The sequence below is a fragment of the Grammomys surdaster genome, unplaced genomic scaffold (genome assembly GCF_004785775.1).
Source record: "Grammomys surdaster isolate TR1022 unplaced genomic scaffold, NIH_TR_1.0 139, whole genome shotgun sequence".
Lineage (NCBI taxonomy): Eukaryota > Metazoa > Chordata > Mammalia > Rodentia > Muridae > Grammomys > Grammomys surdaster.
Window position 1 is genome coordinate 1,712,079 of NW_021604597.1, and position 13,476 is coordinate 1,725,554.

General features: G+C 46.4%; 1 protein-coding gene across 1 annotated transcript in view; it reads left to right on the top strand.

Annotated features, from left to right (window-relative positions):
* Nucleotides 1-9,652: 9,652 nt before the first annotated feature.
* Nucleotides 9,653-13,476, top strand: part of Noct (nocturnin) — a 23,060-nt gene continuing 19,236 nt past the window's right edge. Inside the window, exon 1 of the mRNA XM_028763597.1 lies at nt 9,653-10,475. Within this exon, the coding sequence (XP_028619430.1) occupies nt 10,292-10,475 (184 nt within the window). The 5' untranslated portion in view covers nt 9,653-10,291. The remainder of the gene's footprint in view (nt 10,476-13,476) is intronic.

Below are 13,476 nucleotides of genomic sequence, written 5' to 3' on the forward strand. Positions count from 1 at the left end.
AACCCACAGACTATCACCCGAGTCTGATAGCTGGGCTTCCACTGGAACCCACAGACTATCACCCAAGCCCAATAGCTGGGATCCCCACACCACACAACCCACCTTCCTGATGCTTCCACCAATGCATTTTTATTATTCTTTTCATTTTTAATTTTTTATGTTTATGCATAATTTTTTGTCTGCATGTACGACTGTGTATCACATGTATGCCTGGTGCCTGAGAAGGCCAGAAGAGGGGACTGGAATTGGAACTATAGACAGTTATAAGCTACCATGTGGGTGCTGGGAATTAAATCTGGATCCTATGGAAGAGCAGCCACTGCTCTTAACTACTGAGCCATCTCTCCAGCCCCTTTACTACTTTATTTTTGAAATAAGGGCTTATGTAACCAGGCTAGCCTTGAACTCACCACATCGAGGATGACTTTGAATTTCTAATCCTCCTGGCCCAGCTCCCCAGGGTCCCCAGGGTTAAGACTGTACGAACCACCAAGACCAGTTTTATATGCTACTGAGGTTGGAACCCAAAGCTTGGAGTATGCTAGATAGGCAGTACTAACTGAACTGCATCCAAAATCCCACCAATGCCTTTAAAGTGCTTTGACTCTGGGCAGTAGTGGTACAACACCTTTAATCCTAGCATAGAGAGGCAGAGGCAGGTGGATCACTGAATTCAAGGCCAGTCTACAGAGCATGTTTCAGAACAGCCAGGACAACACAGATAGACTGTCTGGGGATAGAGGGGTGGGTGTGCCTTGATTAATGATTTTCTTTTGTTGTTTCTATTATAAAAGCTTCATGAAATCATTACCACTTTGGAGCATGATATTTGGGACTACCTAAATCCATGTGCCCTGGCCATGATCACTAATACATAGCTACAGAATGAACCTTTTCGATAAGAAGCTTTTTTTTTCCTTTCAGTGTTGATTGAATCCATGGAACCTGTGGTATGTAGTAGTCAGTCTACCACTGAGCTACATCCCTACCCACTGATCTTTCTTTCTTTTATTCACATAGACACTTTGCTGCTTTTAGCATCATGTGAATTACTCAAAGCAGGCATCCCATTGGCATGACAGGAGGTTGGGAGGTGGCAGGTCTGAGGAAGGAGGTCTATTGGTCTATTAAGCCCCAGTTTCATCCCACCATGGGGTTCATAGACTCCCAGAGACATAGTCTCCCAGAGAGTCATTCTATACCACTTCCTAAGAACAAGCTTGTTCCCGTGGATCCCAGTTTCTGTGGGTCCTCAATGATGTCATCCATGATACATTTTATGAGAATTTGCTTCCCCACACCACCAAGGCAAATGACCTCCATCATTCTGCCTGGAGCCAAAGTTGCAAGTTCTCTAACATGAAACAGAAAGTAGTAAGAACAACCCATAGCAGAGGCAGATGCCACTTAAGTCCAGCCAGCCTATTTTTGTTCTGTAGTTTTTGGAGGCAGGGTCTTATGTAGCCTAGGCTATCTTTAAACTTCTGATCTTGTCTCCATCTCTCCAGTGCTGGGATTACAGTTATACACCAGCATGCTGCCTTAAGAGGCACTGGGGATGGAACCCAGACTTCATGCATGTTAGGCAAGCATTCTGAATGTTTTAAAGAGCAGATTCTTTCCAGATCTGACAGAGAAATGCATGAGATGGCTTAAGGGGAAGAAGTATCCTTTAGCAATCCTGGTTACTTAAAGTAGGGGAAACTGGGATAGCAGATCCAACGGCAACCAACAGAACACACAGGATTCCTAACTTTTAGAGGCTTGCAGAAAGGAGCATCTAAGCTTAGAGGGAGGGATGTCTGAGTGTAGCAGATTAGTACAGGTATTAAAAAGGATATAAAGCCACAATTTAGGAGCTAATCGTACTGTTCTGCTCTACTCTGTGGCTGCTACAGGCTTTAGCCGTTAAGAGAAGTAGCTAAATACATAGGCTACCAGGTGTGCCCCTAGAAGGGGCAACATGTGACCAATTAGCTCTCTTTTTTGTTGTTTAACTTTTAGATAGAATTTTACTCCATAGCCCACATTGGCCCAGCCTCAAACTCAGATCATTTTGCATGTGACATCACGGTCAGGCTTAAGCTTGTTGACATGGTCTTTTATAGCCCTGGCTGACCTTGACTTGTTGGTGAAGAATCTCCATGACTTCTTAGTCCTCCTGCCTCTACAGGAGTGAGGGACTGGTAGGCCAGGAGGGTCTTTTTATCCAGAGCATATCTCCCCTTCCAGATAATCATTTGAATCCAGAGCAGTATTTGTATTTCTTTTTTTTTTTTCTTCTTTTTCTGGTTTTTCAAGACAGGGTTTCACTGTGTAGCCCTGGCTGTCCTGGAACTCACTCTGTACACCAGGCTGGCCTCGAACTCAGAAATCCGCCTGCCTCTGCCTCCCAAGTGCTAGGATTAAAGGCATGCGCCACCACCGCCCGACCTGTATTTCTTTTTAGACAAACTAATTCATATGCATGGAAGGAGAGGTGAAGTAGAAACTTAAGGGTTCTTTGGAGAGTCAGTTGTGTTGGATGGTGTTTTGCTGGGGCAAACACATGAAGGAGTGTTTTCCTGAAGTGGGCTCAGGTGGAAGGTTAAGGCAGACTCGTGAAGGAACATTTCACTGAAGCAGACACAAGAGAGAGGATGTTCTGGTAAAGCAAGCACGTGCAAGGACAAATGATGAAAGATTCTTTGCTTACACACATATAGTAGTCCACCTTACAATTTTGTAGTTGAGTTGCATTTGTCCGGATTCCAAGGATTTGGACCAATTAGATGCATGTGCTGAGGCAAGGCACGTGGAGAACACGTGATATTTGGAGCGTATAAACAGGGCTCCATGGAGTGACATAGACAGAGCTTGGTTGTGGACCCTGTGTCATCGCTGATCCAAGAGAGGCATAGCGGAGAACTTCTCCTGGTGCTCCTGTTGGCTTGCTGACTCAAGCCAAGGCTGAGGCCTAGTTGACTCTGCTAGGTCGTGCTACCACTGTTGCTAACCTAACACTACTGAACTGGACTGCTGGTGTGTCCATGAAGCAGTTGTGAGTGGATCAATGCCTGCTGACCTGTGAACTGAACTGCCGATTTCCAGACAACACAGACAGGAGTTGCTCCAAAGAACCTTTCTAAACAGGTCTACTTCCCCCTCCCTGCCCCCATCCTTTCTTTTCCACTACCTCTGGTGGATGGTGGGTTACAAGGGAGGTTAAAGCATTTAAGAACTATCAATAAAAATAAGGTTTGAGGGCTGGAGAGATGGCTCAGCGGTTAAGAGCACTAACTGCTCTTCCAGAGGTCCTGAGTTCAATTCCCAGCAACCACATGGTGGCTCACAACCATCTGTAATAAGACCCGATGCCCTCTTCTGGTGTGTCTGAAGACAGCTACAGTGTGCTCATATAAATAAATAAATAAAATCTTAAAAAAAAAAAATAAGGTTTGAGCCGGGCAGTGGTGGCACACACCTTTAATCCCAGCACTTGGGAGGCAGAGGCAGGCGGATTTCTGAGTTTGAGGCCAGCCTGGTCTACAGAGTGAGTTCCAGGACAGCCCGGGCTACACAGAGAAACCCTGTCTCGAAAAACCAAAATAAATAAATAAATAAATAAATAAATAAGGTTTGATGAGAGTGAGTGGGTGGAAGGAGCACACCTTCATAGAAGCAGGAGGAGGGGGGATGGGATAGGGGAGTTTTGGGAGGTGGGAAAGGGGATAACATCTGAAATGTCAATAAAATATCCAATTAAAAAATCAAAAATAAATAAATAAAATAAATAAGTTGTGAAAAAATTAAAGTTACAAAGAGGGACTTTACAGAAAATCTCAGTGAAAAACTACATTAGTAATGATTAATGGTAGCACTCACCTTTAGTTGAAGCATTTGGGAGGTAGAGACAGACAGGTCTTTCTGCCTTCAAAATCAATTTGGTCTACAATCATGAGTTCCAAGCCAGCCAAAAGCTACAGACCAAGACCCTTCTCAGACAAAACAAACAAGCAAAAAAGATCAGACAAAGGACTGAGAGAAGGGACAAACTAAAAGGAAGAAACAAAACAGAACAAAACAAACAAACAAACAGTCATCATCTCACCTCCCAGTTTCTGAGCAAAATTGTTCTGGATAGTTTTTTACCTCCTGCCCCAACGTACAGGATCTCGTTGTGTAGCTCCAGCTGCTCAGGAATTCAATGTAGGCCGTGGAAGCCTCAAACTCACAGCTGGTATTAAAGGCATAACAACTATTCCCTCCCACACCCGTGCCATGCTGGAACTCAGAGATTCACACTTGCTACTGAGCTACACACCCAGCCTCCTAGAGCTTGAAATGTCTCCTATTAGTTTTCAGAGTTTGTCTTGCTACATCATGTTTCAAAAAAACCAACGCTGAGCCAGGCTTGGTGGCACGGGCCTTTAATCCCAGGACTCTGGAAGCAGAGGCAGTCAAACCTCGGGTGCTTGGAGGCTAGCCTGGTCTACATAGACAGTTCTATGCCTGCCACAAAGCAACTCTGGGCTCTGAAAGTACAACCTGAACTGCCCTCTAAATCTTCATGCTTCAGTCAACACCCCTTCTTAGACCCTCCACACCCTACTGCAGAACCCAAGGCACTAATTAGTCCAAGGTTAGCCTATGCTTCACCACTCAGCTATGGCTGTGATGCCCATACTTCTTCCCAGTTTTCCCTATAGACACCCTGTCCTCAAGTCTTTTTTGGTTTTTCGAAACAGGGTTTCTCTGTGTAGCCCTGGCTGTCCTGGAACTCATTCTGTAGACCAGGCTGGCCTTGAACTCAGAGATCCCCTGCCTCTGCCTCCCAAGTGCTGGGATTAAAGGCGTTCGCCACCACTGCCCGGCCCTCAAGTCTTATTAACGTTAGGTACTTGCAGTCCTGAAACGTCAGGCCTCCTTTCCTCTTTCTGTTCTTTGTTCTCTTTCTGTGAATATCCTCCCTGGTCCCTTTATACTCCAAATGTGCCACACCAGTACAAAAAGCTTCTCCAGTCAACTAGGTACTTCCTTTTCTCTTCTGTGATATTGTCTCCACATCTGGATGCTGCACTTATCGGATAAGTAAAACCATTTGTGATAAAATACAGCAAAAATAAATATTGTATGTATGCAATGTCTCTTCTACTAAACAAATTTTGTTGATTTTTCGCATGCACTAACAGAAGAGGTAGTGCATATTATGTCTAAGCAAATAACTGCTGAAGTGTATGTGCTTGTGTGTGTTACTATGGGTCAAACTTACCTGTGACACGTTAGAGAAGCAAGGAGTCTGCCACTCATCTACTTCCCCAGTCCTTGAGTATATTTTTGAAGTAAATGCCTTTTCAGTTCTAGCTTTCTGACTGCTTAAAGAAGTTAGTGTTTAATACTACACTTAGGATATCATCTTCTTTGAAACCCTTTGTGGGAGTGGGTGCTGGGGTATCAAACCTAGTGCCTTGCATATGCTAAATATATGTTTTCTATTTATATACTTTTGTTTATTGAGACAGGATCTTCCTTTGTAGTCTTGGATGGCCTGAACTCGCTAAGTAGACCAGGCTCTCTTGAGGTCACAGAGCTCTGCCTACCTTTGCCTCTTCAAGGGCTGTAATTAAAGGCATGTACCACCATGACAGATCTAAACCTTGATTACATTGTGAATTTTGTCAACCTAAAAAGACAACTGTCATCTCAAAGGGGATAAGAGATGGCTTTATTCTTTTTTTGTTTGTTTGTTTTGTTTTGTTTTTGTTTTTGTTTTTTGAGACAGGGTTTCTCTGTGTAGTCCTGGGTGTCCTGGAACTCACTCTGTAGACCAGGCTGTCCTCGAACTCAGAAATCCGCCTGCCTCTGCCTCCCAAGTGATGGGATTAAAGGCATGCGCCACCACTGCCTGGCCTGAATGGCATTCTTAGCCTTTTGGCTGTTGTTTGCCAGGAATGTGTCTGTACATTCGAGAGGACTTAATGGTCACATCAAGATTAGGTCATAGAAGGAGGTACTAAGGAGGCTGACAGTGACTCGAGGTGATTGGCTCTGGACTTGCACCATCCCTCCCTCTCCACACCACGGGAGTCAACGGGGCTTGCAGTTGGTTCCTGTAAACTGAGGTTCTCTTCAGGAACTTCTGTTCTCACTATGCCTATTTTTGGGTGGGATACTCAGGGTCTTGTTTATGCTTCAACAGTACTCATTTTCAGAGCATCCTTCCCAATGTGTGACAATGAACAGTCACAAACACATAGGATAGACAAATCAGTACAGGCAGTTGCCTCTCTTCACTCTGGAGGCTGCTGATACAATGGTTTCTTTATGACATGGTAACATTTTAATATATGTACATGACGTATTCCATCACATCCTCCCAAGCACACTTCCTCTGTTTTCTCTCCCCTCCTAATAATTAATCCTTCTCCTGCCAAGTTTGTGTCCCTTTGTGGGGTCCATTGAGCCTCACTGGGGTTGTTTACAGTAGCAACAGTTGGCTTGTTGCTGGAGCACAGGTGGGTGCCTTGCCAGGATCCTCCTCTGAGGAAAATGTCACTCCCTCCCCCATCAACAACTAATTGCCTATCAGTCCTGAAGGAGGACTGGGACCCCCAAAGCCCCTGCTCCTTCCATGAGAGTGTGAGAGTGTTGACTGGCCCTACCTTCTGCAAATAATCTGTGAGTAATGCAGTGGAACAACTATGTCATTCAGGGAGAGTTCCGAATGTCCTCTTCCCCCACCCCACCCCCCTTTTTTGAGACAAGGTTTCTCTGTGTAGTCCTGGCTGTCCTGGAGGTCTGTAAGCCAGGCAGCCTCAAATTCACAGATCTGTCTGCCTCTGCCTCCAAAGTGCTAGGATCAAAGGTGTGTGCCACCATGCCTGGCTACTCTTTGCTCTCTTTCCATCTGCTTATGTCCCCTGGATGTTGGAGGGCATGCAACAGCTGTCCTGTTTATGACTGGGCTCTCTATGGTCACTTACCCTCTGTACTTTGATTAGTTATGAGTCTCTGAAGTCACTGCTGACTACTGCAAAAAGAACCTTCTCTCAGCAAAGCTGATGGCAGCAGTAACAGGCAGGAACGTTGTTATTTAGAAGGGAATTTGAAAGGCACATCATGTCGGGCAGTGGTGGCACATGCCTTTAATCCCATCACTTGGGAGGCAGAGGCAGGCGGATTTCTGACTTCGAGGACAGCCTGGTCTACAGAATGAGTTCCAGGACAGCCAGGGCTACACAGAGAAACCATGTCAAGAAAAAAAGAAAGAAAGAAAGAAAGAAAGAAAGAAAGAAAGAAAGAAAGAAAGAAAGAAAGAAGAAAAGAAAAAGAAAAGAAAGGCACATCATGCCCACTTATCAAAACAACGGAAGTAGCTTTCCTTCTGGAGTCTACCTCGGGCTTTGGAACAGGTTCACAATAGCAGAAATACATTCCTTCCTATAGGATGGGCCTCACTGCCAATCAGAAGGTGGTTGGTTACCCCTGTAACAGTCCTGACACATTCTACCAAGAGGCTGTTGTCTGGTCAGTTGGTATTGTCACACACAGGGTCCACAGCAAAGGCTGTTGATGACAAACACCCCACTTGCCCCTGCTCCAGCAGCCTGTATAATACCGTGTGTGGACTAACTGGGAGGAACCTTCTAGTCCAGTTCCAGCTGGATTTCTCCATGTTCTGTGACTAATACATATGTTGTCTTCAGGGTCTTATCATTTATTTCTGGTAGGCAGCCAATAGCAGTGGCAATTGCCTGAGGTGGTGTAATGGTTTCAGGAGCTTTCCGGAAGCTCTGTATGTACAGTAGCCCATAGCTGGCACGGGGAGTCCTAATAAGCTATGGCTTGGGGGGGGGCAGCTTTATCTACCCACACAGGAAACTTCCACTAAAACTACTTTTAAATTTTTACTAATTAGCTCGTTGGAGTATCTAATTTTCTTACGGCTATCTCATTCATTACAAGTTTAGGTTGACCCTCTCTGATCCCTTCACTGTGCTTTTGCTTTCTTGGCTACTAACAAGCTTTGCTTGTAGGAGTAAGAAAGGAAGGGGAGAGAGAATGTGGTGGTGGTGGTGTGAAGAAATATATATATATATATATATATATATAAAAATTATATATATATATATAATACATATATATATATATAATACATATATGTATATATCCATTACCTAAACTGTAAACCAGCTGTAACATTTTGTTATATCTGCACTTGCTACCTTTTTATGACCCTTTGCCTTGCCTAATGACTCATGTGTGATTGCTGTATAGATAAGAGAACTGAGCCTCAGACTCTAATGACCAGCTAAGGAGTTCCTGTCCCAGGTGCTGTCATCAGCTTGTCAGCTGACTCATCCATATCCTGTGGGTGTTAGATTTTTAAGCCAGGTCTGGAAAACATTTTGAATCCTTGGTGATGATACCCTTTCAAAGTTTCTCTTCCATTCCTGGTTAGTCATTCCTTACACAATCTACCTGAGGTATTTCTTCGACTCATTCTTTCAAAGTGAACACTCCCTGCTGTTCTCTCTCTGCTTCCTTCCCTCTCCAGACCCCCTCAGGTGTGAGTGTGAGTCCTGGGCCTCTCACGTGCTGTGTAGGTGCTCCACTACTCAACGACACCCCCAGCCGGGTCCTGCCTTTTCCTGGAACATATGACATCCAACTAAAACAGCTCTGACATCCTAGCATCCCTGCAACAGACCTGACAAAAATAAAGGTTTTCTCAGGAGACTGAGATAGTCTGACTTTCAGACTATTGAAACAATGAATCCCCAAGAAATGGGAATTTCCCTCAGGAAATTCCTGTTGGGAAAAGGAACTGACCTCAGCTTGAAGGGGAATTTGTCTTTCAGGAAGAGAGTTCACAAAGTTCTATCTAGTCAGATCGCCTTACAGGATGAGATGGCATCCAATGGTGGGTGAATGGTGGAGGGACCACACTTTGACTGCTTAGATGTGCATAACCCTGGCCTTCTATTTAAACTTTAATCTCATTTAGGGATCTCAGAGAGAGGCTAACTCTTTGTCCCTCTTCCCAATGTGGGTATATTAAGTATATCTCCTTTTCCATTTCTGTTCGTTTGTATTCTTGTTATTTTGGGTTTTTGTTTGTTTGGTTAGTTGGCTGTTTTGGTTTTTTTTTTGTTTGTTTGTTTGTTTTTCGAGACAGGGTTTCTCTGTGTAGCCCTGGCTGTCCTGGAACTCACTCTGTAGACCAGGCTGTCCTTGAAGTCAGAAATTCGCCTGCCTCTGCCTCCCAAGTGCTGGGATTAAAGGCGTGCGCCACCACAGCCCGGCCTTGTTTGGTGTTTTTTTTTGGCTTTTGTTTTTGTTTTGATTCACTGTGTAGGTCTAGCCGGCCGGAACTCTCCATACCATGCTGAAGATCCACCAGCACCTACCACCCCAGTGCTGGGATTAAAGGCTGTCGCCGCCGCCGCTTTCCACTTTTAATTTGGGCTTTTCAGTGGTCAATTGGATGGATGATCCTCTAAATTCCGTAACAGTCCAAATTACGTCTGGACCATCCCAAGCAGTCTCCCCCAACCCCCTAATTCCTTTAGCCTTCATTTTCCATAACTAAAGAGCTGTTTCCCAGGTGTGACTTCCAGCCCTCCAAACGTGGTCCATCTCCAAGGCCAAGTCTAAGAGACCTTCTGGCGGTACAGACGCTCTACGCCCTGCACTCCGTTTCCGCATCTCGTGCCGGAGGAGGGGATGCTTGTCGCAGCCGCCACAGAAGTAGCCAGCGCTTCCCGGTGGCTAATCTCCATTAACGCCGTGGAGCGTGGAGCAGACGGTCCAGGGAGGACGTTCTCACAGACACGCTCTCGCACACACTCAGCGCTGGAACCAACCCGGGATTCCCAGCCTGTGGGCGCTTCCATTGCAGCCGGCGGGAGGGAGCACCGGATCACGGAACGCCTCTCTAACGAATTCCTGCGGCGTCAGCCATTCCCCAGCCTCCACCCAGTGAACGATAAACTGTCGCTCTCTCTAGTGCAGAGGGTTCATTCCCGGCCGGAGCTGTCCCTGTCTGACTGCTCCTGGGTCGTGCGCGCGGATCCCCCCACCACAGCCTCCGCGTGGTAGCGCCCGCCCCGCCGCCGCTTGCCGGTTGCTCCCCGGCGTTAGCCTGCTCGCCTCAGTGAGCCGCCGCCGTCGTCGCGTCTGCCTCACAGCACAGCTCGCCCGGTCGGCGCCGAGGGACGAGGAGGAAAGAGCACCCCGCAGCGCAGCGGTCCCGCATCCCCACCGCCGCCCGCCCAGCTCGGCCCGGCTCGTCAGCGCGGCGGCGCCCGGCATGTATCAGAGCCCGCGGCGGCTCTGCTCGGCCCTGCTGCTCAGGGACGCCCCCGGCCTGCGCCGCACACTCGTGCCCGGCCCGCGCCGAACGCTCGCCCCGCCGGTGCTCGGATCCCGGCCCACGTCCCCGCAACTGCAGGCGGCGGCGGCCTCGGGCGCCGCGAGGTCGCGTCCCCGAACAGGTGAGCGGGAGCGCGGAATGAATGGGCGCCGCGGGCTGGTCCCCGGCGCTCGCCGCGGCGGCGCGTCGGGAGGGAGAGCGGACGCCGCTCAGGGGGCCTTGCTTTCCGCGTTCGTGTCTGATCTACCCGAAGCTCCGGTGGCCACAGTGACCCCAGTAGCTAACGTTGTTTCGTTTTACACCCCCGGGTGCAGGGCGGTTACGCTTTGATTGCAGACTGTGGACATCATTATGGGGGGGGGGGGAATACCCAAAAATGACATGGTCGTAGGTTTGCAGGGCCTACGAGCGCTGAACCTTCTCGAAGCCCTATTAGTAATAGCACGTTAATTCTTTACGTTTGTTTGTTTGTTTGCTTATTTATTTATTTATGTCTGGGAGGGGTCTTCCACTTCGTCTTAAATCCATGCGTGAATCTGGTAAATCAGGCTTTCATCAAGAGTCAGTTCTGTACATCATCTTGTGTTTTTTAAGTGTTCCCTTTCTGCCTAAAAGCAGATTGTGACGGTCACAAACTACATACAAATCAAGTATGGCTTTTAAATGAGTACTTTCTCCCTCAAATCTAGCAATTACTTCATGTAGGCTCTCCTTCAAAACCAGCAATTATTCCATAATACTTTTCTAGAAAGTTTAATTTGGCTGTTACCTCAAATTAGGTTATTGCCATCTAACATACGGATGCTGTAACTATCCTTATTTTACTAGAGTACATTTTGATAGAGTGTTGGATTAATTTAAGGACAGAGTGCACGTTAGGAAGTATAGGTTTCCTGCGGCTGTCTTTTGTTGCTGTTTTCAAGACATGGCTGTGGCAGTCCTAGACCTTAACTATGTAGACCAGGCTGCGTTTGTATTTGTAGAGATCCACCCACCTCAGCCTAGTGAATGCTGGGATTAAAGGCTTGAGAGTGGAGCCAAGCTGTGTGAGGCTTTCTTCTAACAAGTTATCATCTGAGTCTGGTTGAAGCCAAAACCTTAAACCATACACAAGCACATTATTGGCAGATATTTAGACTGGGGTTTTTTGGTTGGTTGGTTGGTTGATTGGTTTTAGTTAACCAGTTAAAATGTGTGTGGTGCCATGCACTTGTAATCCCAGCTCTCAGGATAAGGCTGGAAGATCAACATTTGGAGTGCTCCCAACCCTAGAGTCTGTTTTGGACATACTTTTTTGCTGGATGGTGGTGGCACTTTATCCCAGCACTCTGAAGGCAGAGACAAGCAGATCTCTTGAGTTTGAGGCCAACCTGGTTTACAGAGTGAGTTCCAAGACAGCCAGGGCTCTTCAGAGACACCCTGTCTCAAAAAGGTAGGTAGGAAGGAAGGACTTTTGAAAATCCAGGGTCATGCCCCCACCTCTGGGTCTATAGAACTTTGGTTAGAAATAACTGTTGGGACAGATAGCATCCCACTAACACCAGCAATAGCTGCTAGTGGTGTTTTCCTATTGCTTGTTTTTAGAAGGAACATTGTTAGGTTTGAAGGTGGAAAGATTGGCAACGGAGTCAGAGTTTGCAGTATGAGGCTTCTGACTGATGTCTAATGCATTCCTTTAAAGGTTATTTGAAAACTCTTGGATTTATGGGTAAAAACCCATAAATGGAAGGACGTAGGGTAGGAGAGGGAAGTGGTAGACTGTGGGTTTAACATGCAACAGGCCCTAGCAACAAAGAAAGATTGCAGGATTTTAATGGTACTTAAACTGTCTTAGTACAGGATGTAGGCAACTTTCGTGTTTCCTGTAGCTTGGGGGAAGATACAGTCATTGATCATTCCTCCACCATGTCACTCACCATAGGTGCTTTCATCTAGAAGAATCTGTGGTGTATCGTATTGACGATTCTAAGCTTTAGGTTATTCAAAAGAGCTTGCTTTCCATTACGAGATGAGATTGGGGCTGGAGAGGTGGCTCAGGGGTTAAGAGCACTGTATGTTCTTCCAGAGGTCCTGAGTTCAATTCCCAGCAACCACATGGTGGCTCACAACCATCTGTAATGGGATCCGATGTCCTGTTCTGGTGTGTCTGAAGACAGCTACAGTGTATTCATATAAATAAAATAGATAAATCTGTTTAAAAAAAAAGAGAGAGATGAGATTGGGGCTAAGGAGATGATGCAGATGGTAAGGATGCTACCAACCTGAAGACCTAAGTTCACTCCACGTGATGGAAGGAGGGGACCGAGTCCTTCAAGGTGTTCCCAGCACCCACATGAGCCTATACACAAACAAATGGGCGGAGTTTGTAGATTTTTTTTTTTTTAAGAGGTGAAATTTAAGCAGATGTGGTGATTCAGGCTGGAACATTGCTGTTTTGTTTTGTTTTGTTTTGTTTTGTTTTGTTTTGTTTTGTTTTGTTTTGTTTTTGAGAGCTTCTCAGTGTAGCCCTTGCTGTCCTGGAACCCTGCACCCAAGTGCTGGGATTAAAAGTGTTGGCCTGTCCAGGAACAGATCTTGAATTCAAGGCCAGCTTGGGTTGCAGGTTCCAGTACTGTATTCTTTAGGGGGAGAGGAAGGTCTGTTTAATTAAATGAAACACCTTTTAGTCTCAGGGATGTTTTTGCTTTGACAAGGTGGAGGCAACCTATAAGGATAACTCTTAGCGTGGTGGCACACGCCTTTAATCCCAGCACTTGGGAGGCAGAGGCAGGCGGATTTCTGAGTTCGAGGCCAGCAGAGTGAGTTCCAGGACAGCCAGGGCTATACAGAGAAACCCTGTCTCGAAAAACCAAAAAAAAAAAAAGGGTAACTCTTGATACTTTCAGGGGTGAGAAGGTGGCAGCATTCAAAGCTAGACTTGAAAAGAGAAAATACAGCTTGCAGTGCTGGCACACACCATTATCCCAGCACTGGGGAGGCAGAGGCAGGCAGGTCTCTGGCCAGCCTAGTCTACGGAGTTCCAGAAACCAGAACTTAAAAAACCAAAAAGAGAGAGAGAGAGAAAGAGAGAGAGAGAGAGAGAGAGAGAGGGGGAGGGAGGAGAGGGAGAGAGAGAGAGAGAG